Here is a 23,960-nt window from a genome sequence, read left to right as displayed (position 1 = left end):
TATATAAATATTGAGTACTGCTAACACATGGGCTAGAATTTGTAGACAGGCATGAAACATCTCTTGTTTGCTTATAGGATGACTAACATTTGAAGGACTTAGGAAGTTGTTGGTACTTCAGAGTAACAGAGCTCAGTCTAGTAGTAAATATTCCTGTGAATCTTCTGAGTCGGTACTTGGGCTGAAGCTCATGAATGACAACACGTTTTCAGATCACAAAGACTTCAGGCTGCCTGGTAAATGTATCTTGGTCCCAGTCAGTCCACAGTCTAATGCGTAAAGAAAACCAATTATCTTTCAAGTATATTCTCAGAAAGTAGTGGATTTTTTTTTTTTTTTTTCATTAACCAAGTTTTATGGATATTATTGAGTTGGTTGGTGCATTTTTAATCATAGCCTAATGCCTCACTAGCCTTTTGAAATTTACCATTCCTCTGATTTGCATGTCACCTTTTCTTCCAGCTACACTGTATTTGTTTTAAAAATATAAAGATAAACCATGAATTTTGTCTTGAAAGATAGAAGTACATGGAATACACAACTGAATTTTACAGACTAGCTTAAATTGACACCTGCCCTTCAGTGTCAACAAAATACAACTCCAAAAACCCAAGAGTGTATTGTGTGATTGGGAAGCAAAGCCTGGCAAGATAGGGCAATGACAAAGTTTAGGTTGTGTGTAGGAGCATATTTTTTCCCTCTCTGCTTGCATACTACAATAAAGGTTTCTTATGCTGACTGATTTATTTAAAATGTGCATACAGCAATGAAAGAATAATCTTTAATGATTGATGCAATGGATTATTGCTATAATAAAAAATAAGGCTGTTTGCTTTGGCAGGACGTTTGGTGCATTTTCTTTCCTCTAGGTAACAAGATTATGTTAGGCTGTGTCTAAATATTATAAAGTCTATGATTCTGTTACACTTGAAAGATGATTTGGAGGTAGGGTAAAGCACAGTATCACTGAGGATTGATTATGGCCAAATGACTTTTTTCCACTTTACTAAGGTTTGGTAAGTGCAGCTAAGAGTTTGAGCTAATTAAATGGTCTAACCAGCTCTTTGCACATAATGATAGGACATTAGAAGTCTACAAAAAAAAAATGAAATTACTATAATTTTTGCAACAGTGTCTATCATAATTATCATCTAGGAAAATTTGGATTAAAGAACCGATGGTACTTTCCTTTTACTGTTTCCTACTGGAAGAACCTGTGTGGTGCAGAAAGGAGGAAGAGACATTATCTGAATTCTAATATGTTTTTCTTCAATGAAAACTTCCAAGAAAAAGGTTTGTAGTCACAATAGAGTTTTAATAATGGCTTTTTTCTGAATAATGTGCTGATTTTAATCAATCTGCTTTTATCATTGCTTGGTTCTATATTATGTGTTAAGACTTCCCTTTCTCTCTTCTATTATATAGTATATACTGTGAACATTATATACTGTTAATTGTGCTGTCACCTGTAATTCTTGAATCATTCAATTAAAACTACTGTACACAAATATTTAAGAAAACACTTTAAAATATATAAAATAAGTATCTCTTGGATTCATCCTGTCTCAGTGTATTGCCTCTTTGCTTTGTTAGGATCTTCTGAAGTTCCTTGAACCCTTTCATACTCTCACTGAATCTCAAAAGTGTTGTGCTTAAACTTTATTTTTCCTGCAGTTTGTTTTTAATTCTTCCTCTTCTGCTGTTTTTATTAACTTCTTGTGTCAGTAGAAAAATTACCTTTGTTAATTTCTTTCCCTTCTATTTTTTATTTCCCTCTTTCATAATCACTATTTGAAATGCTGGGGTTTCAACCCCAAGCCCCAAATTAAGGTTGACATGTGGGTGATTCCCACAGCCCTTCACAAAGGGGGGGTGAGTTTGCCTTTAGGCTTCCCTCCAGGGTGCGGCCGGCCTGGCAGGGAGAGCCATGAGGTAAATGAGCCCCAGGTGTCGGCATTAAGTAACCAAAGGTCAGGTGTCCCACTTAGGGATAAAAGCTGGGACCCCTTGCAGGCAGGGGCAGTGTCTGTCTGTGAGGTGGATGCTCTGTGCAGAGTTTCCTGTTGGGGAAGGACCTCCTGCCTCCCTGGGACTGGGCTCCAGTCAGGTCTGGCCTTTGTAAACGTGGGCTGTGTAGAGATTGAGTATGTGGCTTCCTTGGTCTTATGTGTTTGGTTTGTTGACTCGGTTGTCTCCCGTCCCTTCTATGGGAGACTGCATTTCACCATTTATTCCACCCGTTGTTGGTTGTGTGGTGGTGTTGTTGGGGTCAGTGGGATTGATGTCAATTATGTATAATCTGATGGACTTGTTTGTTCTCCCTGCGCTCACCTATGTACTGACCCTTTTGTATCAAATACAGTTTGGTTATTGGTTCATCTTAATGCTGGCTGTGTCCTTTATGCTAGGCCTAATAACTGGCAAAAACTATTCTTTCTGTTCCTGCTTCTTAGTCTTTTGTTTAAAAAGCTACTGTTATTGTAACTAATTTTTATCTGTCTCCAGATACTTTCACTGCTCTTCTATTTCTTTGTTCACTTGCTTAAAATTAATGTAGTTTTTTCCCCTCTCAGGTCTTTTTAAAGACTTTCTCACATTTCATTTATCTTTTGTGAATGAAGGAGTAAGTCACCCTCACTTATATTTCCTCTTGGGTCTTAGAACAATATTATGGGCTGGTTTTTTAAATTATAGTAACTTGGAAATGATCCAGTTGTCTGTAGTATAGGTGAAGAAGCTGTACAACTAAGTAAGCAGTTTTATGTATTAGTATCTCCTAGAGTAAAGGTCTTGTTTCATTTAATCATTTGGGGAAAAAAATATCAGTATGAGTTTTGTCTGAATTTCTGCAGTTTGGTACAATTCCATTTTGTTGAGATGATTGTCTTTGTTCCTTACTTAAAATGAAGACTTGCAATGTTTTCCTTTGTGTTCACTACATTCTGTGGAAAGAAGAAAAAAACTCTGCCTGAAAAGTTACTAGCGTTGGTCTCTGGCTCAAGCCATCAAAGTGATTGCCAACCACTTTGTGGGTTTGTTCATCTTCTCATCTGTTTAAACTGGTGCATGTCATGTGCTTGGTGGCAGTTTGCCTCTATAGGAACTCTAATGGTGCCATGCATGCAAAGGAACTTGCTCTCTTTCATAAGAATTGGTTGTCATTGTCTTGATAATGGGATAAATGCATTCATGGATAATTTTCTTGGAATGGCAAAATGTCTTACTCCTGGGTGATTTCTGCATTTGTGCTGTATAGCCTAAGTAAGGGTTGGTTCAGTAAGGGTGGAAAGCACTTTGGAAATCAGAGGTGTGTCAGGGAAGACCTGGAGTGTAGGCCCTACAAGCTGGAACTACAAATAGAGTAGAGCTGGCAGGGATCTGGCTGCTGACTACCTACTTGAAACTTCTCTTAGGAGAAGTGCTACAGTGATCAATTTATTGCTTGCAAGGAATTTGGAGCACTTCTCTGAATCTTACCTGAGATAAATTGTCTGAGGCTCACTCTGTACTTTAAGATTTTTATTTTTTTTTAAGTTCCAGCATGTATTTGCAAATTTAGGAAGCACTGGAAAGAGCATGAGTAGTGTTTGTTGGTGGTTTTAGTCTCCAGAAGAAGCTAATGGGAGGAAAAGTTCATGGGTAGAAGGACCTCAGAAACCTCACAAGCTGCAGGTAGTGCCTTGCTGGAAGGTAATCTCAAGTTTCCGGCAAAAGTTCTTTCTAAACTTAAAATTGATTGTTAAAGGAGCAAAAAACTTCTTCATTCATAGCTGTGCTGGTTTTGGCTGTGATAGGGTTAATTTTCTTCATAGTAGCTAGCATGAGGCAATGTTTTGGATTTGTGCTGAAAACTGAGTTAATAACACAGGGATGTTTTAGTTACTGCTGAGCAGAGTTTACACAGAGTCAAGGCCTTTTCTGCTTCTCACTCCACCAGTGATTAGGCTGGGGGTGCACAAGAAGTTGGGAGGGGACACAGCTGGGACAGCTGACCCCAACTGACCAAAGGGATATCTCATAACATAGGACGTCATGCTCAGTACATAGAGCTGGGGGAGTGATGGTGTTTGTCTTCCCAAGTCACCATTACATGTGACGGAGCCCTGCTGTCCTGGAGATGGCTGAGCACCTGCCTGCCCATGGGAAGTGGTGACTGAATTCCTTGGTTTGCTTTGCTTGCATGCACGGCTTTTGCTTTCCTCGTTTAACTGTTTTTATCTCAACTCATGAGTTTTCTGACTTTTAGCCTTCCAGTCCTCTCCCCCATCCCACCAGGGGTAAGTGAGTGACTGTGTGGTGCTTAGTTGCTGGCTGGGGTTAAACCATGACAGTCCTTTTTGGCACCCAACATGGGATGTGCAATGGAGTTTGAGGTAACAACAGATTTGACTGGAATGTGCTAGATTTGAATTTATAGCTGTTATTGCAGTTTAGCTATTAACTGACAGGCTCCTGTGCTTGCCATGAGGCTTGCTTGCCTTACTGTATATTAGAATCTAGTGCTTGTTAGTGGCTGCTTTTTGCTTTCACTGCTTGCTGTACTGTTTATCATCTTAGTCTCTGTCGTGACATTCTCAGCACATTTTCATTCTAAATCCAAAACACAGCACTATACCAGCTATTGGGAAACGAAACAAACCCTTAGTAAACAAATGAATACTTGAAATCAGCATATATTTTTAAATATATAATTTGTTTTATATACTTGTATATATTTTTATATAAAACACAATTCTCTCTTCTTGTAATATATATTTATTTATAACTTATTTAATTTTATATAAACTTATTACATAAAATATAAATGATAAACATTAAATATATAATTTATGTATTTTGATATAGAAAATATATATTAAAAAGGATAATCCTCTCTTCTCCTAATTCTCACCTGTAACAGTTTGTTTCTCTGGACTAACATTCCAATTTAGTTTGCCTTTGTTTAAAAAAGAAAAAAATAAAATCCCACTGCCAGATTTCTCAGTTGTAACAAGTCAATAAAATGTTACATGTTAATAATATATTTATGGGGCTGGTGATCAGCTGTGCTCATGTTTGGAAAGTAGTGCCAACCTTTCCTCCTGTGACATAGAAAGGAAGTCAACTTGATTTGTGTCATGTGGTCATCTCAGTTTGCTGAGGTGGTTACCTCACAGTTAGAAAAATGCTGGGCATCTACTTGCATTGGGGACCCTGAATTATGTTTAGACTAGGCTGCTGCTCTGAATAATTATGCAAAGATGGGATCTGCTTTGCTTTATTGACTGAGGGAATTAGGAGGATTAACTGGCTATGCCTGTTAATGTTATATAAGTGTTATGTGACTGAAACTGGATGGCATATATGGAGTGGTTCACACAGTTAGAATTTTCTCATACTTAAAGACATAAACAAGTGATGCAGGCAACTTTATTGTAAGTGTTTTTTCTACTAGAAATAAAATATAACAACTATTTTATGACTTTATGGAGACATATGTGGACATGCACACAACTTGGCATAATTTTTTTAGGTTGCCATTTGAAACTGCAAACAGGACAAATTCTTAGCAAATATTAGTTGGCATAGTAGTTTTGATTTCACTGGATCTTATGTTAGTTTGGAGCATCTGAATATCTGTTCCAGGCTTTGGTAAATGGCAACAAGGATCAAGTTAATTTGTTGTTCCCTATATATACACATGCACATGCTTAGATTCAGCAACTCTCTTCATCTGCTGCTCTTCCCCATACTGACCCAGAACATCCAAACTGGAAGGGCCCTTGCATCGAAGGAGCCACCGTTGGTGTCATGCTGCTGTCCCTAACCAAAGAGCACATGGATGGCCAGAAGGCTGCTGTTAAAGATCTCAGCCTCTCTTTCCACAGAGGTCAGATAACAGCGCTCTTGGGACCTAATGGAGCTGGCAAGACAACAGTTATGTAAGTCTGGCATTTATGCTATTACCCTCACCTCTGATCTGTACTATGCTTTCTCACTTCAAAATGTTTGTGAACTCTTTTTTTTCCAAATAAATATTTAATAAACTCCCCAAAGCACATGGAAAGTGAAGGCTAATATATCTATGACAAAAGCAGTGTAAGAATAGAGAACTGGGTCCTCTGTGCCCCTGAAACCATGATGTAGTAGTTCAGGAGATGCTTAAGTAGGATTTGGGCATGTCTAGTTGTGGAGTTGAACATATCTCAGGAAACTATTCTTTTCTGACATCCCACGTGTACTCCTATCACATGGAGAGTATAGTTTTATGGGGGTTTGTGCTTTGTTCCTAGAGGTTGCAAGGGAATTCCTCCTTGGAAGTTGACTAGTAACAAAAATAACAAAATGAAAATGATATTTTAAAATGTCTCAAGAAGTCTTAATTTCTTCCTTTTTATTAACTTTGTCTATGTTAACTGTGATCAGCTTTAATAAAACCAGTGATGCAAGATGGGACCCAATTAAGAATTACTACTCATCTAGAGTACACACACAAAAAGGAAAAAAGGAAACCAGTCTTTTGTATTTGGTTGGGAAAAAATTGATTCTATCCTGGAAGTATGGAAATGAAGGACTGTTGAGTTTTGGTTTGGTTTTTTGTTTGTTTGTTTGCTTTTTAAAAAAAGGCCCCAAACATTAGAGGTGTTTCTATAATTATGCTCAACTGAATTGGTGTTGCTCTAAGGATGCTAGGGCATGCCTCAGTAGATCCAAGTGTGAGCTATGTAACACAGTCATTACACATGATTTTGCTGTGTGTTTTGTTTTTTTTTTTTTTTTTTTTCTTGTATCAGATCACTGTTGACTGGTCTGTATCCACCAAGCTCTGGTACCATTATTATTAATGGAAAGGACATACGTACTGATCTGGCTGCCATCAGAACAGAGCTGGGTGTTTGCCCACAGTATGATGTTCTGTTCAACATACTAACGGTGCGAGAACATCTACTGCTTTATGGATCAGTGAAAGCACCTGGATGGACAAGGGAACAGTTGAATCAGCAAGTCAGTGGGTAAGTTTTCCCATCATTTGTTGAAATTTGTCAGTCAGTAGTGTCTATTGCAAGCCACTCAAACAAGGAAGTGCTAAAGCTAAATTGCAAGTAGAAACGAATGGAAACTTCAGGTTTTCCATTAGCTTTTATGACACTTCATGTTCTGAAAACGTGCCTTGAAAATAGATTTCCTAGTTTCTAACATTTACTTGAATGTATTTGTAGTGAAACTGTCAATGATTAAAAACCTGGTGTACAGAACATCAAATAATCATGTTTTGACTGCAGTGGAGATGGTTAGCCTGGTAGCAGCTGTAGTGGTTCCTGCCTCATGCTGTCTGCCTTGCCTCCCTCCTTGCTGGAGAGGCAGAAAGAAAATAAATTGTGTATTCACCCTGAGTTTTCAGATAAATCAACACTGACTTTATGTATTTGTTATCCTGTATTCCCTCACCTGCCATAGAGGTAAGATTGGAAAACCAGAAAAGGCAGGTAAAGGCAGTGCTTGTTACAATATTTTTAATTAGGCCATCATCTTTTTCCTTTGCCCGATCCAGACTTTAAATGTGTTTAATAAGTGAAGGGGTTACAAACAAACAATCCAATAGGAAAAATAAGCCAGAGCTCTGACATGACATCAGAGGATTTTCCACTTGTCAGGTTGAGAATGTTTGCTAGTATTTTTAGGTGGCTGCTACTTCTTTGATACAAGACTAGAATCTTCATTTCTGCATCGTGTACATTAAACTACTAGTAAACTGTACAAGGTGAGATCTTATTCACTAATAGCAAACTGCATTTTCTAAACTTTAGGAATAAAATCTATGCTCTTCTAATAGTATGATAGTATAGATAGTTTCTGTATACCTTCTGATTCATGCTAGCCTATGTGGAAGGCTGAGCACTGCCACACTTCAATGGAAATAAATGCCAAGTTGATGGGACTTCTTAAGTGTACAATTAGGCATATGGGCACACATTTGTGGCAAAGTGACTTTCCTTTTTAGCAGCTATCATAAAAGCCTGTTACTTTAAAATTTTGATCTGAAAAATCTCTGGTGTGGGACACTGAATTCTCTCTAGAAACAACAGAAAACAACTCTAGAACAACAGAGACCAAACCTAATGTTTAATTAAAATTTATGCAAAATAATATCCTGTGTTTTATTGTACTTAGACTGCTGAATTGTAATTTCAGCAGCAGTCTGTCATACTAACGTCACTTAGGACTCTGCAGGCCTTGCTACCAAGAAAGTTGTGGGTTTTTTTTTTTTAAAAAAATGAATGCTTTAAAATATAATACTTCAAAGAAATTAGAAAAACAACAAAACCATGAAACAAAAGTTGTTTTCATTAAGCAAAAAAAAGTAGATATGTCTATACAAAATTATAGAAACCCGTTTTCTTAAAAATGAAAAGTCCTGTCAGGGTAAATGGCGTAGTTTACAGACTGTATACTCACTCAAATGATTCAGGAGATTAGTTTAGGACTGTTGAGTCTTTTATATCTTGCTTGCCAGGCTGATAGCAACTGAAAGCTTTTAGGTCAATAGCTAGATGTTCATTGTGATGAAAAATAAATTGATGGTCTTTCAGTGCTGCCTTTATGAGCATGCTTCCACATACTGCTCACATAAAAGATTATCAGAGGGCAAGGTCTGAATAGACAATGTTTGTAAGGTATCTCTCAGTCCTTGACAGAGGAATTATATTAGTTTGGATGAGGTAGTATTATTCTACATAGGGATTGCTAATCCATTTACTTCACAGAAACATGTCTTCAAAAAAAAATAAAAGCAGTTGTGTTACCTTATTTACTTCAAATCTCCCTACACATTTCCTAAAAACTCAGGAATTTTTTAAGGTTCTTTATGTACTTGCAAAAACTGAAGCACTGTTTCAGTTGTGAAACTAACCATTTTTACCATGTTTAAGAGTCTATATCTAGAGTTTGCTGAAATCATTGGACAAACTGGTATTTATTTTATCGGACTTTATTTCAACATTATCTGTTCTTATCCTGCACAATACTTGTCTAGAATTTGTATTTCAGGTAGTGATGAGTCTTTATACTTTGTAGGTAAAGAGATCATTATTTTTCTATTTGTTTTTGTCACCAAATTGTATGTCACAGATAGTGGGATTTTTTCACTTTCTACTTACAGTGACTTTTTAGTAATTCTGGTTTGAGTGAACATGATGTGACTAGAAAAACTTTTTCAAAATTGCTCCTGTTTCTGTACTCCCATTTCAGAGCTCTGGAAGATGTGGATTTATCCCAACATCAGTACAAACCTGTTGGAGCCCTTTCTGGGGGAATGAAACGGAGGCTGTCAATTGCCATCTCTTTTATTGGAAACTCAAAAACAGTTGTTTTAGATGAGCCCACCAGTGGAGTAGATCCATGTTCTCGCCGTAGCATCTGGGATGTTCTTCTGAAGTACAAAGCTGGTACAAGCTTATACCCATAATTTGCTGCTTATTTTCCTTTTTAAAATTATGTTTCAAGAAATTAAACCAGGATAGTTGGAATACTAGTACTGCTATTCACTAACTAAATAAATTAATTTCAGAGGTAACATTTAACTGAACTTGGGAAACTTTCAAGCAGCCAGGTGAGACTACAGAAATTAACTGCTATCTCACAGAAAGATGCTCAATCTAACAGAAGATTGAGTTTAGTTCTGAGTCCTGATCTGAAGTTTCTCTTGTCTTACCTTTTTTTTAACTTCTCAAAATTATATTCTTGTTTTCATTTCCCATTTTGCAGTCTGTATATAGAGGCATATATACTTCTAATGAAAATACTCATCAGTCAGTCTGCTACATTAATTTTTTAAGTGCCATAAAGTTCAAAACTGATTTTGGGAAGCAAACTCTTCAGCTAGTGAGTACTCAATTAGCTGTAATAACTCACAGTGAATGATCCATTGAAACAGACACTGCTGTTATGTGGTTTTAAGGAATCTCTTAAGCTCTTAAAACATCTTGAAGTTGTAATGGCTTAATACTGCTTACTACGTATAATACAAGTCAAAGCAAGTTTAGACCTGAATCTAACTCAAACTGTAAATCTAAATGCAGTTTTTGTTGCATCTTGCAGGTATGTTTTGAAGGGACCTGAAATGCTTGCCCTTATGGTTAAAGTAATCTTGTGAGAGCAAGATGTGTTTCTCTAGAAATCAGGTTCTGTAGACATGTACCAATCTTTTTGATGCAGGTTGCACACTGATCTTTACGACTCACCATCTTGATGAGGCAGAGGTGCTCAGCGATCGCATTGCTATCCTGCAGCGTGGCCAGCTGAGGTGTTGTGGTTCTCCCTCTTATTTGAGAGAAACTTATGGCCAGGGACACAGTCTAACTCTCATAAAAAAGGTATATTACAAAAGCACTGTATAGAACTTAACAGTGTCTGCCAAGTAATATCTGGGTATATTCTAAGGGAGCTGTATGTCCCTGCCAGGAAGTAATATGTGAGATAGGTTATTTGAGAACCAGCAAAACACGTTTTTGTCAGATTTCTTGGTTATTTTGGGTGGGTGGTATTATTATTATTATTATTACTACTACTACTGTTCTTATTATTTAGAAGAACACAATGACATCTTTGAAAATGATGATTCATTATCTAGCTGTAAAGGTCTTTGTCTCTGCATCCTAGGTTTGATGCAGTTTCATCAATAGAAATTTTCCTGTATGAATTCTACTATTTATAAGTTCCATACTTCTGGTAACGTTGGGGTTTTTTTTGTGCATGATTACCTTCCTTTCCTTATAGCCGTCTGTGTTCGAAATCCAGGATCCTAAGCATATTGTTCAGGTCACATCTCTGGTACAGACCCACATCCCAGAAGCCTTCTTGAAAGAGAACAGTGGCACTGAGCTGACTTATGTGATTCCAGAAAGGGCAGATAAGACCTCTTTTAAAGGTCTTTTTCAGGCTCTAGATCAAAGCCTTCATCATCTACACGTGACTGGCTATGGCATTTCTGACACCACCTTGGAAGAGGTACATTTAGTTTTTCTGTGTAATGTCATTTTCTTGGTTAGAGAATCCTGATTAGCTTCCAGCTGGTCTTGATTGTATCTTTTATATTGCACAACAGTTTGTGAGAAGCATGTTTTCTGGAAAAAAAAAATAAATCTTGAAATACATACTTTATAGTTTTAGTGTACTGTTAATTTCAGTACCCACTCTACTATGACTTCTTATTTCAAGAATCTGATGTGAAGACTGAGGAACTGTGTAATTCTTAAATGTTTGCTTCTGCATTTACTTAAGGAACTTTTAATGTATCATTGATTTAATGAGAACCACTGTTGCTGTTCTGAATCTCTAGCATTGGAATGAGCTTTGAACTTGCAAGGCTTGAAGGTTAAGTTCACGTAGCTCTTGGGCTGGAAAAAATAGTTGTTGAGAATTCTCCCTGACTTACAAAGTTCTAAAGCTTAGAATTTAGTAAAACTGTGTGGCAAAATCTCTAAAGAGTATTTTGTGTGTATACCTAGAGGGAGAGAGACAGTTACGTAGATGTATACATGACTATATATATCAGTAATATATGTGTGTATCTATATACACCAAACAGACCAGAAAAAGAGTCTTGGTTATGCTTCTTCATCACTTCTGAATTTAGCTCTGTATAATTAGCCGTATCAGTAAGAAGTTATTTTCCTTGGACTGTTTTTATCCTGACTATAACACTTAATTATTATATCAAGATTCCCTAAACCCCCACTGTTCAAGTTTTGCATTATAGATGCTTTAGAAAATTTTGCCCATTTTTCAAGTGGTGATAGAAGACTAATGTCAGTATTTTATTTTTTTTTTATGCACAAAGCACATCTATTTTTATTTGATGGCACAATTCATTCGGTATCACTTTGTGAAACTGATTTCTCCAGTGTTTACCTATGGTGTTAAAGACAGATAAGGTTGGACAGTTTTCTAGCAGAAAATTTAATCCATGTTAGGGAAAAAAAAAAACCAAACAACAAAACCCAAAATAATGAAATGCATATTCCTGTAGCATGGCTTATATATATATATATATATATATATATATATATATATATATATATATATATACACACACACACTAATAAATACTTAGGATAGAAAAGGGGTGTATTCCTTCTCCTTCTGTTCCCTGGAAATGTATGAGATGAAGTGGTACTGTGGTCAGCTAGAACACAAGATCCCCCAGGGAAGATGCTTGTCTTTCCTGGTGTTATGAACATGACACACTTTAAGGCCTGTCAGAAATAATTTTCACATTGTATTCTTGCTGTGTAAGCTATATATATGGGAATTAATGTGGTCAGATATTTGAAACTGCATCAGCAGTTCTGGGTTTGTTTTGCAAGTTTAAAATTGTTCATCTGTGGAAAAAATATAAATAGAACCCCAATAATGTAAGTAAACCTAAAATGACAATTGTTCATGATATTTATTGAACAAATACGCCACGATGTGGAGCTGCTGTATCCTGAGACATCTTTAAGACTATATTGATTTGCTACATAGGTTTTTAGAACCCTACACAAGCATAAAGGATCTGATTTTGCACATTTGTTTTTAAAGTGCAGTCCAAAAAATGATCTACCAGCAAGTATGTGGTTTCCTTTGAAATTAAGCACGATACAACTTGAGGTATTTATAAATAAAAAAAAGAAGCATCTCTTCAGTGTTTCTCTTTTAAATGACCACAGTACATAAAGCTAGTGTAGCAAGCATTTCCTATGGTAATGAGGGGAATAAATCATAAAAGTTTAATAAACATTTTACATAATGTTATAAAGTAAATTACATTCCTGCTATACAATTCTATGAGGCAAGTCAAAAGCTTATTGAAAAATTGTTATTTTCTTTCAAATTATATAGACTGATTAACATGCTATAAGAAAGAATACTATTCACCACCAAACTTTATAGATTATAAGGTAATATACTGAGAGCCTTTTTTGATTACGTCTCTGTGGAGTATCATAGGACTTTCCAGAACTGGCATCTATAAAGCAAATATTTTCATGGAATACAAGGAAGCTTCCTCAGTGTGCTGCATCCGTTATTCAGTTGAGAGCTTGCTTTTGGTTGTTTTCCACAGGGAAGGTTAAAAAAAAAAGCTTAAAGGTGGTATTAGATATTGATGTATCGTTCTTCAGCTTGAAGACTTAATGTCTTAATTTGGGGTGATTTCTGTCATCTCTGCATCTCATCATTAATCGTTGTTAGAGCTTCAATTCTACATTTTCCTATCAAAAGCCTCTTTGCATTGGCACCTAAATGGATAGCACATAATAGTGCTATTTAGTCTATTCAAACAATTCAATCTGGAAACAAAGAACTCTGACTTAAAAAGGAAGAAATGTGTTACAGTTTTTATTTTATCTTTTCTTTTTGTTCTCGCATACACTTTCCATTATTCCTTTTCAGTCTGAGGGATATCTGCACTCTAAAAATCTTACTTTTCAAGGGAAACCAGGCTTCCATTCATACTTCAAAGGAATCTTGAAATTCTGACAAAATCAGTTCCTGACACTTTCAAATCTCACTAATACTGTACTTGCTTAAGTTTAGGTTTTAGATATGTTTTCCAACTATTTGTATTTGTGTGCTTTATAATGCTTGTAATCCAAATAATGTTAGCAGAACCAAAAGGAGGATAGAAGGGTGGTTAATTAAGTGTATACTGAGCGTCCTCTGGAGAACGATGTTTCACTTTCTGGCAACTCTGGAGGTTTCAAAACTTATTGCTTTCTTGCTTTGCCTTGAGGAGGGAACAAAACCGTTGAAACATCTTTTCAAAATAAGATGTGTCAAAATACCTGTTAGTGGAGTACTACTTTAAATTCTCTTCCTTAAAATGACCAAAGAGTTTGCCCCAAGACTTTCCAGAGAATGCCATATATGTCCTTGAAATATTTCACTCTTAAAACACTATGTAGCTTCTAATAAGATGTGGTTTTGTTTAGAGTGTTCTAACAACATCTAGTAATGGCACAATCATATTGGTCTGTTCCACTGTAGAACTGTCAGCTGGCCAGAATATTTTCCTAGAGGAAAAAAGCACTTGCTTATACCTATTGACAATCTGGTATTCTGAATGAAACAGGGCATTGGCTGTTGCTTGCAAGTAAGGCAGTCCTTCTCAACAGCCAGCATGACTACCTGTTCTCTCCACCCCCAGGAGTGGCCAAGGTACCTGGCATGGAGCAAGCTCACAGGGGCAAGTGCTGGAAATGAGCCATGCTATTCCTTACCTATTTTAAGCACTTTCCTAGAAAGCATACTGTTTTTTTCCTGTGACTTTGAGATAATGTCAAGTGTCTGTCTCATCTCTGGGTGTGTATCTAAGTTTGACAGTCAGAAGAGTTTCTGTTTAGTGGATAACCATTGACCTGCCTGTGAAAGTTCCTCAGTCAACAGTCATCCACAGTGAATAGATTGCTTCTGCATCATTCTGCTTAGTGAAACATGGCTGTAGCTACAGAAGGCTATACTGAGCATGTACTGCTGGGAAGAAAATATAAACCCAATGTGAATAGAAAATGTAGTAGAGTCCATAAATGTTGCTAAAATATCAGTGGTTTTAGATGATAAAGGACTGTCTGTGGGTGTTGGCTGGGTTTTTTCCCCCTTCCCTTTCTCTCTCTTTCAGCCACTGTGGTTTTCTGCACTTTTTCCTTTCAGGTGAAGATGTGTTTTATACTGTGTATTTACAATGAAGGTGTGACAGGGTCCCCACACTCTACAGTGAAGTGTCAAGGATACTGTGCCACTGTATGAGTGAACCAGGCTTGTTTTTATGATGCTGTCCCAAAGAAGCAATCAGGAAGAAATCAGGGAGTAGCTGCCTAGTACAGCTTAGAGAGGGGGTGCAGGAGATGTCTATCTCTTCAGGTTCCCCTACAGCCAGCCCTCTAGACAAGTCCTTGGTCAGATATGGATGTGCTAGCCAAAGTAGAATTTAAGCAGGAATTGCTAAGGCAGGTAGGGAAAGGGATGCTCTGCTGACGTCTAGAAGACACCTTCTTTTGTTGAATTTATCCAGTCTTTTGGGTATGGCAAGAACACATTGTGTCTCTCTCATGCTGTCTAATGCTGACTTTTCCAGATATATGTGTCTTGGAGGGTATTTACTCTGCTAATAACATTCTTAGGTCAATACTACTTCTGCCTACAATATCCTGTGCAACATTAGATAAATTGTAATTTCTTCTGTACCATATGGTCCCTAATAATTCCTATTCTTAACGGGACGTTTGAGAGCTGCTTGGATACTATGGGTTTGACAGGGCAATGCAGGTGGCCTTCTGCCTTTATAGCTGTATCAGAATAGCTGTGTCAGTGAAACTGCAGTAGACACAGTATGTATTAGAAAAGTGTTTATTGGTTTTGTTTCTTTTATTTAAGGCATAGTTACATCCTTTCTGCAAGTGACATAATGTGATTAAAGAAGAAAATATCTTTTTGCAACCCCAGCAGGAATTCCAACACGGAACTGAGTATATGCAGGCAACATTTTGTAGTGTAGCCATCATTCTAGCCAGAGAGGAGCAGTTCCTTTGTGGTTTTAGTTGGTTCAGTTTAGTTTGGTTTGCTTGACAACATTGGTGTGCAGAAGAGCCATCAGCAAGCAGGTCCAAGGAAATAAATTAGAATGTGGCTTTGGGCAGTCATGATCTCCCTCCAGGGTCTAATGTAGAAATGTCAGGTGTTATTAATTTCTTCTGGCCTTGTGGTTGTTAATGGCCAAAGGTGTTCCCTGCAAATTGGCAGGTAACAAATGCAATGAATAACCACGGTTAAATAGCAATTATATTGACTAAGCAGAGTAAGTCAGACCTTAGCAAGTCAAGAAATATCTTTCCCCAACTATAAAGTACTTTAGGTTGACTGGTTTTTATTGTTTATTGTATGAGCTCCTTGGAAACAGGGAATTTTTTTGTTATAGCTGATATCAGGTTATTTTGTGGGAAGAAATAAATGGTTTCTTAATGATTTCTGAAAGCCATGCTGTGATTATAATCCATGTTGCAGCTCAACCCAAACAGAGAAGAGAAAGCAAGAGAAGGCTTTCATCAAGAGAAATCAAAACTTGTACTTTTGCTATTCAGTTAGAGATGCTCATGGTAGCTATATTTTCTGTTAATTTTTCTTTTCTTTTTATTTGAATTTCCGACATCCCTGTTTAAATTGAAATTCAGGTTAAGATTTGAATTTTTTTTTTTCATTTGATCTTACAAGAGTGGGGTGAGTGTTAATAGCCAGCTCACTATGAAAGCTGTTCTAAGATTCTGCATGGCTGAGGGACTGATAAATGAAATACATCTCTATGAAATTCAAAGGACTACATGTGGACAGAACTGTGAAACAAGATTAAGCAAGAAGTAGTAGGTCAAACATAAATCTATGTTTGGCAAAGTGTATATATCATTTAAATACTTCTCATGATTGTAAAATTGGTGATTTCTGCTGTTTTTCTTAAATGTTATCTTTAATTCCCTCCTGATGTGTGTCTCGCTGTTTAGGAAGATTCAACCCTTACAATTTTACTCTAGTGCAGATTTTTAGGTTCTTACTTTTAAAAAAATAATTTTAGTTTTTCCCATGTTGATTTTAAGTAAGAGGCTCCTGTCATCATCTTCAAATTTGGGTAATGCGTGTTAATGGTTTTGCTTCAAAACACACATTGTTGCCCAGTCCTCTCGACAGTATTAGTTAGACAGGACTTTGTTTATGTTGACTGTGCCTGATGGTTGCATTGTCCTTGGAAGACCTTTCAATAGCATTGTTACCCACACAGTTATGTAAACCTACAGACACTTCCCAGAGCTCTGTGCATTCTCAGTTTTGTAGGAGTTTGTACATTAGATTTAGTTGTACTGGTTGCACTCTTTGGTAGTAGTTTCAGTTGTTCCCTCAGATTTCTAGTTAGAATATCAGAAGAGACTTGAAGCTGTCAATATGCCCTTGGCAAAAACTGCAGTAACTGAGTTCTAACATATAACACAACCTAGGAGCATAAAATGTTAATCAAGGGAAGCCAGTCCATTGAAAAAACCTTTGCAGATAGTATTGTGCATGGGCTAACAATGCTTTTACATCTATTTCCATTTATTCCTTTCCCCTTATCCCCAGGAGTCCTTCACTGGAGAGCTTGACTAATTTTATAGTCATATTCCAGCAGGGTGGCTACTAATATCTGACAATCTGGATGATTTAGGATAAATATATATATGTATAAAGTAGTTTTTAGAAAATGGATTCTAAATTATTTTTTTCTTATTTCATGAAAGGTGTTTCTGAAGCTACTGCAGGACTCAGATAAGATGCCATATGCTCCACAGGCAGCACACCTGGACCATACAAATGGTGCTGAATCAGCCTGTAAGTAGAAAATTAGATACCTCCTGAAGCAGCCAGATTTATAAAGATCATAAACGCAAAGATAAACATGCGCAAAGCTCCCAAAGTTGAGGAATGCACAAACAAATGGAGAATACTGCCTGCTACCACCTGGTAACCCTTTTCTTATGCGTGTGACATGATCTGCCTTGGGTAGTAGGTTTTTGTCTACTGTGGTTCACCTCTGTATCACTTTGCAGTCATCTTCCTAACCTTCTATGTATGCCGACGCACACAAGCATTCTCTCACTGCATCAGCATTAACATGTTGCTTCCTACCAGTCCCTGGCATCTAATTACCCTTTTGACTCATACTGACAATGGCTAAATATTAGAAAGGTGCATTCATCTCCATTCATGCACATATATATATATATATATAAAAAAAAATCTATAAAAGCTGTTGCCCCCCATGATAGAAGATCATTTGTCCTCTCAAGTGGCATGTTATTTCAGGTTCCCTTACATGTATGTTTGTTTTAAAGCAAGTTCATTTGTGATTTCTATTTTCCTGCCATGCATGCCTGGGAGGAGGCCCTTGTTAACATTTCTGAAGTCTTAAGAAACTTGTTCTCCTTAAAAACTCTTCTTAGGAGTCACTAATGTGATACCTTGCAAAATGCAAGACTCAAGTTCTCTAATAACAGTGCCTACTAAGCTCATCAATATTTTCTCATTGTTCCTGGGATTCTCATGCTTCTATACTTACCATGTTCCTTTCCATTTGATGATTTATATCTAGACTATAGTTGTCTTCGATTCGATGTTGAACTATTTGTTCTATATCCAGCTCCTTTTTGGTTTGTTTCTATAGAACACAGGAACAGGGAGGTCCTGGTGTGTGGCTGAGGAACTTCATTACTACAGTAACAGAAATAATAATTTTGAACAGAGCTTGTGTTATTTGTTCAGATAAATTCAGTTGGATCTGCCAGTAATGAGTAATCAGTGCCAAGAATTGTGGCCCAAGATTAGACTTTTCCTCACAAAGTGAAAACTTGACTGGATGACTTTTTCCAGAGGGTCTTTTTGCTGGACTCAGTCCCTGTTGAATCAGTGAAGGTGTAACTATATAGGAAAAAAAACCCACCTCACTAAGCAAATAAAATATCCACTCCGATGAGTGGCAAGAACAAGACTTCCATTCAAAATACAGCTTTGAATATTGATTTTTTTTTTTTTATAACAATCAGTTGTGTATTTCTTCAAGGCTCAGGTAGGATATCTGAACCTATTTCAAATCAAAACAATCTGTCTTCTCCACATTACATTTTCATTAAAGAGTAAGATTTGCAGTTCCTAAAGTAATAAAAACAGAGTATATTGTACCTTACAACTTCATATTTTTTATCATCTGCATTTCAAAACACATAGATTAGTATTTGTTCAAGTTATTACATATTATAAAGAATCTAGTAATCAGAGACTCTGTATTTTTCAGTCTGATAAATTATAGCAAGAAAATGTGATGATAATGCCATTTCTTTGGGGATGAGAGTACTGGAAAATTGTCATTCATTTCAGATGACTGTCATTCATCATTAAGGACAGTTGTGAAGTGTAGGCATAAGGGATCTGGGAAATGGTCATGAAAGGTATCTATCATTGTCAAAGCTAACCAGAATACTCCATGGGCAATAGCTTGACCTGTATAATTTTGTCTTTGAAAGCAGATTCAAAGGCAGTCAAACTTTCTGTTTTCAAAGTAGTCAAATGAATTTTCAAAACCCCCTAGAGCAAACAGCTGGGTTATTGAGAAGATCACAGGATGCTGCTATTTGATTGGTAAAAGAATTTGGACTAGAGAGCTACTTTGACAAAGCATGGATCTGAGCACAAGCAGAGGTACTGGCTATCTTTTACAGATACTAAGCCCTTGAGGTGTCAGAATGGTATAGAAAACAAAATGTTGTCTCTTGTTTCCCAGACCAGGAGGTGTAGTGGAGTGGTGTGTATGTCCTCTCAAATGAAACAGAAAAAAATTAGTACATGATTTAGGATGACGACCAATACCAAAGACAGTCAATAACATTACTTCAGCAAGATACAACAGTATCTCACTGAAGTCGGAGTTTGATATTTTTTAGTCATATTTTACAGTCTTATTGTACTGGGTCTGGCTGGAATGGAGTTAATTTTCCTCACAGCAGCCCTTATGGTGTTCTGGTTTGGATTTGTGACTAAAGCAATGTTGATAACACAGCAGTGTTTTGGCTGTTGTTGAGGAGTACTTGCAGTGTCCAGGCTTTCTCTTTTCCCATTCTGCCCCACCTCCCTGCAGTGAGTAGGCTGAGGCTGAACAAGAAGCTGAGAGAGGACATGACCTGGACAGCTGAGCCAAATTGACCAGAGAGTTATTCAGTGCCATATAGTGTCATGGTCAGAAATAAAAACTGAGGGGAGGGTTTTTCTGAAGCAGTAACAATTTCTACCAGACTGGCTGAGCATCAGTCTACTGGTGGGAGGTGGTGAGTGATACATTTGCATCACTTGGTTTTGGTTGTGATTTTTTTTTTTTCTTTCTTTTTTCCTTCACTTCTTAAACTGTCTTTATCTTGGCCCACAAGTTTTCTTGCTTTCTCTCTTCCTATTCTCTCCCCCATGCACCTGGAAGAGGGGGAGCATGAGCGAGCAGCTGTGCGGTGCTTAGCTACTGGCCAGGGTTAGCACACCACAATAATGTAAAATAAACTTAGAATTATTTGACCCTTTCTTAATGCAATTTTTACAGGTAAGTAGCAGTCCATTAATTAATTATAACAATTCTAATATTGGTAACTTTAAAGATACAAAGTACACTCTGTAATTTCTAGTGGTTTAAATTTCCTTTGTGGAAGGTGTACTCATAATTTTTAGTTTTGTTCCAACAAAAAAAGCTTGGAATAAAACTCACCTTTTGGTGAGAACAGTTAACACTTTCTTTTTAAGTTAGGGAATGCCTATCTGTGCAGCCATAATACATGCATATATTATAATACAGATGTCCATAATTAATTTCTACACAGCTAGGACACACAACTGATGGTTATTGTTTTGTAGCTGTATACAGAGCATGCAGAAAGAAAGGTTAGACTGAGCTTTCAATGACTGCATGACAAGATCATTGGAGCCAAATAGCCTTGAGAAAATGGAGAAACCATCTCTATGGAGTCCAATAAAATTATCATAAGCTACAGCAGGCAGTATATGTACACAAATAATCAGGAGAGCTGAGAGTGTGTCTTAAGGGGTGACTAGTTAACCATGAATAAATTTTCTGTTCTTATGCAAAAACAGGCAATAGGTAGAGAGTGGACTCATTGGATTGTTAAGGGACCAATACTGCAGAATTATGATATTCAGATATCTTGCTGAAGAGCGAGATTGATTAATTTTGTAGTATTGTACATTTTAGAAATGTTTGACAGGTACCAACTTTGGATCTAATTTCTTCTGGCAGTAAAATACAGTTTGAACCTGAGATATAATGGAACTAAACTGTAGAATATTCAAAATGGATAAAATTATATTTTGCACACAGTGATACATAACTTTTGAAATTCATTACCATAAAATGTTATGGAGATTAAGGTTGTAGTAATATGTTCTTAAAAGCCAAAGAGTGATTATTAGTGTATATATAATATGAATAGCTATAGTAACAGAAGTGCTGTTAAAGCTTATGTGTCTTTGAAATTCTTGGATGTTAGTCACTGGAAGTGTTGGAGTAGAAGCAGGTTGAATAACTAATTTTTATGGTTGCTTAAATCTTTCTCTGAAGCAGCTAGTGTTAGCCATTTTGAAGGATACTGGGCAAAATATTACATTGTTCCTGTTAGGATTTAAGAGATCAGCAGTATACAGTACTTATAAAACACATCTGAAAGATAACTTAATTAAGAAATTGTAGTTGACAAAAAGCAGTCATCAGTAGCAAAACATCAAACTGAAGAGCTTTCGGTGAGTTTTCACTGGGTTTCAACTCTGCTTTTTGATTATTTTCATCAGTGATACTAAAGTAAATAAAAACTTGCTTATGCAAAAAAAAAAAAAAAAAAGACTGCTGCAAGGGATTGATAGATTGGTAATGAGTCCAATCAGTCCTAAAGAATGAGTTAGATCACTTGAAAAACTGAGTTTATTCTAAATAAAGTGTGTTTTAATTAAGCCAAATGCTGGGCTAATCTATGTGATGGGAAGTAATATCCTGCAAAAAACACTGACTTTGAAAGTTACCTACTAATCCTGGTGAAAAAGCATTTTAAGACAGTATGGTTAAGATGATTTATGTTTCAATTTAATGTACAAAAGGACGTGAAGAGGTCATTTTGACTATCAGTACAAAATTAATGAGACTGATGCTGCAATACTATGTACAACTTTTGTGTCCATCTTTTTAAGTTTGAATGTCTAACAAAAAGTTGAGAATTTGGCATGGGAACAGAGAAGAATTAATATTGGAGGTTGGAGGTGAAGTCCTTATAAAGTCACTATCAGGGCTCAGTTAATGTAGTTTATAAAAAAAAAAAAAAAAAAGTGGTTTGCTTATATTAAGATATAATTCTAACTTTTACAGGGGCAGAAGTTATAAATGGAATAAAGGAAGAAATAGGAGAAACAAATAGCTGGAAGCTAAAGGCAGGCACTTCTCCTAGAGACTAACGTTTGGAGTTAGTCTATCCAGCAAAGTATGTTCCCTCTCCTGATGTATTCGACACAAACCTGAGGCCTTTGCAGAAAATATGCTACAGTAAAAGGTGTTATTGATTTCTGCACATGGATAATGGAGTGGAATTTGATATCTGTTGATAGGTGATCAAGTGGTTTCTTCTATTCTTAGAGAGAAGCTTTTAATCCATTATGACAAATTGAGTTCCCTGTATTTATGAAATAAGAGTTGACAGAATATTTGTTATGTTTGAAGTTATATCACAGTGTCAGTTTTTAAGTGGAACTCCCTGCTTCCATTTCCGTGTAGAATTAACATAAAGGCTATAAGAGTGATTTCAGTGCTCCACCTTGCAAAATGTAGCTTGATTTCTGAAAACTATGGACAATAAGTAGCAGTGGATAGGTTTAGAAGAAGTGGCTGCTGACATGAAGACTGATGTTAAAATTTTCAAATTTTTAACAACTATTGATAAGGAAAAAATACAGCATACATTTCAGTCTTCTGGTAGACTAATAGTGTAGAAGACACTGCCACTTAAATTCATCACTAGACCCCAAAAAAGAAATGTCAGGACAGCTGGTCTAAAAATCTTGGATACATTATATTTTCTTTCAGCTTTTTAATTTTCATTTTAATTAGTTTCTTGCAGGAAATCTTGTGATTCTAGCATATGTGGAGAACTTCACCTCTTCCAGTTACTTAGCTTTTTACTCTTCAAGCTGAAGTCTTGCTTCCTTTTCTTTTTGTCACCCTTTCAGCATTCTCTGAAGCACAGAATGAGAACGGAGAATCTTTCTAATGTTACCTTTCAGTAGACACAAAAAGATATGTGATCTCAAAAATAAGATACTCTAATTTAAGGTTTACATAACTTTGTTTTCTCAGTAAGTGCATAACTAATTCCTTCTATCCTTCTGAAAGTGATCAGATTCTTCCACTTACCTCAAATGTGTTTCGCTCATTTCACCCACCACTTTCTTCTCTCATCCAGACATTTTCCTTACCAGTTGCTTTCCTTGTGGTTGCTGCCTGGTCCTTTTCCGCTTTTCATCCACAATATGGACATCTTGGGCTCTTTGTTAGACAGGCTCAGACATCAGAGGGCTATTAGAAAAATGGAAAACCAGCTATTTTCTAGTAAAGGGAGATACTCTTACAATGCCAAGAAGCTGATCCACTTCCTGTTCTCCACATCTTCACATTCATCTCCTAAATGCTGGCAAATGAAAGAAATGAATCCTGCCTGCTTGTTTTACAGATGCTTTTTGTTCCCTTCAGCTCTAGAGAAAAAAAAATGGTTAGTAAAGCACCTGACACAAAGGGCTTTCAATTGAAAAAAGACTATAATTTTCTGCAAGTGCTAGAGCACCAGAGAACAGAACAATAACCCCTTCTGAAGTTTCTATTTTGAAAATCATATTAATTGCTCATGAATGTGTTCTGCTGATGGAATTGAGTTGATTCCATAAAAGATCACCTGTGTGACTTAGCTGCTTACCTTCACTGTGTATTTTGGTATTTTTACTTGTTCTTGAAATGTACATATCTCATTTAGACTGAAAGGTATGCTTGAAGAAATGTGTTGTGCTATCCATATAGATCTAGACTTCAGATTGTGGTTTGAAGTTTACTGAGTATTTCCAGTTTCTAACTAATTGAAAACAAAGGAGGAAAGTTGTTGCATCAATTCATCTTATGATGGAAGAGATGATGCCTTTTCTATCCTGCTTAGAAGAAACAGAAACATTAGAGACTTTTTTTATGAAGTTGTGAGTCACCAGAACTGATACGCATATAATTTTTGATGGTGATGACTATATACTGAATTTCTACATATCTCAAATGCCTTCTAAACAGAAAATTGTATTTGATATTAACAACACTCAGCTCTTGCTGCCTGATGTGGATGTTTGAGAATATT

The 23,960-nt window shown here is 36.5% G+C and overlaps 1 protein-coding gene across 4 annotated transcripts in view; it reads left to right on the top strand.

Moving 5' to 3' along the window:
- ABCA13 (ATP binding cassette subfamily A member 13) overlaps nt 1-23,960 on the top strand; it is a 202,990-nt gene that overhangs the window by 87,982 nt on the left and 91,048 nt on the right. For 3 of the 4 annotated variants that reach the window (XM_074899474.1, XM_074899475.1, XM_074899472.1), the window contains 7 exons: nt 1,156-1,293; nt 5,741-5,921; nt 6,774-6,992; nt 9,229-9,425; nt 10,195-10,352; nt 10,756-10,986; nt 17,280-17,370. In XM_074899474.1, the coding sequence (XP_074755575.1) occupies nt 1,156-1,293; nt 5,741-5,921; nt 6,774-6,992; nt 9,229-9,425; nt 10,195-10,352; nt 10,756-10,986; nt 17,280-17,370 (1,215 nt within the window). Of the gene's footprint in view, nt 1-1,155; nt 1,294-5,740; nt 5,922-6,773; nt 6,993-9,228; nt 9,426-10,194; nt 10,353-10,755; nt 10,987-17,279; nt 17,371-21,943; nt 22,209-23,960 lie in introns of those variants that run through there. The other variant, XM_074899476.1, reaches the window with a different exon arrangement.

The sequence above is a fragment of the Athene noctua genome, chromosome 2 (assembly GCF_965140245.1).
Source record: "Athene noctua chromosome 2, bAthNoc1.hap1.1, whole genome shotgun sequence".
In the NCBI taxonomy this organism is placed as follows: domain Eukaryota; kingdom Metazoa; phylum Chordata; class Aves; order Strigiformes; family Strigidae; genus Athene; species Athene noctua.
Note: the sequence above shows the minus strand (reverse complement) of the source record. Positions and strands in the feature narration are given on the sequence as shown.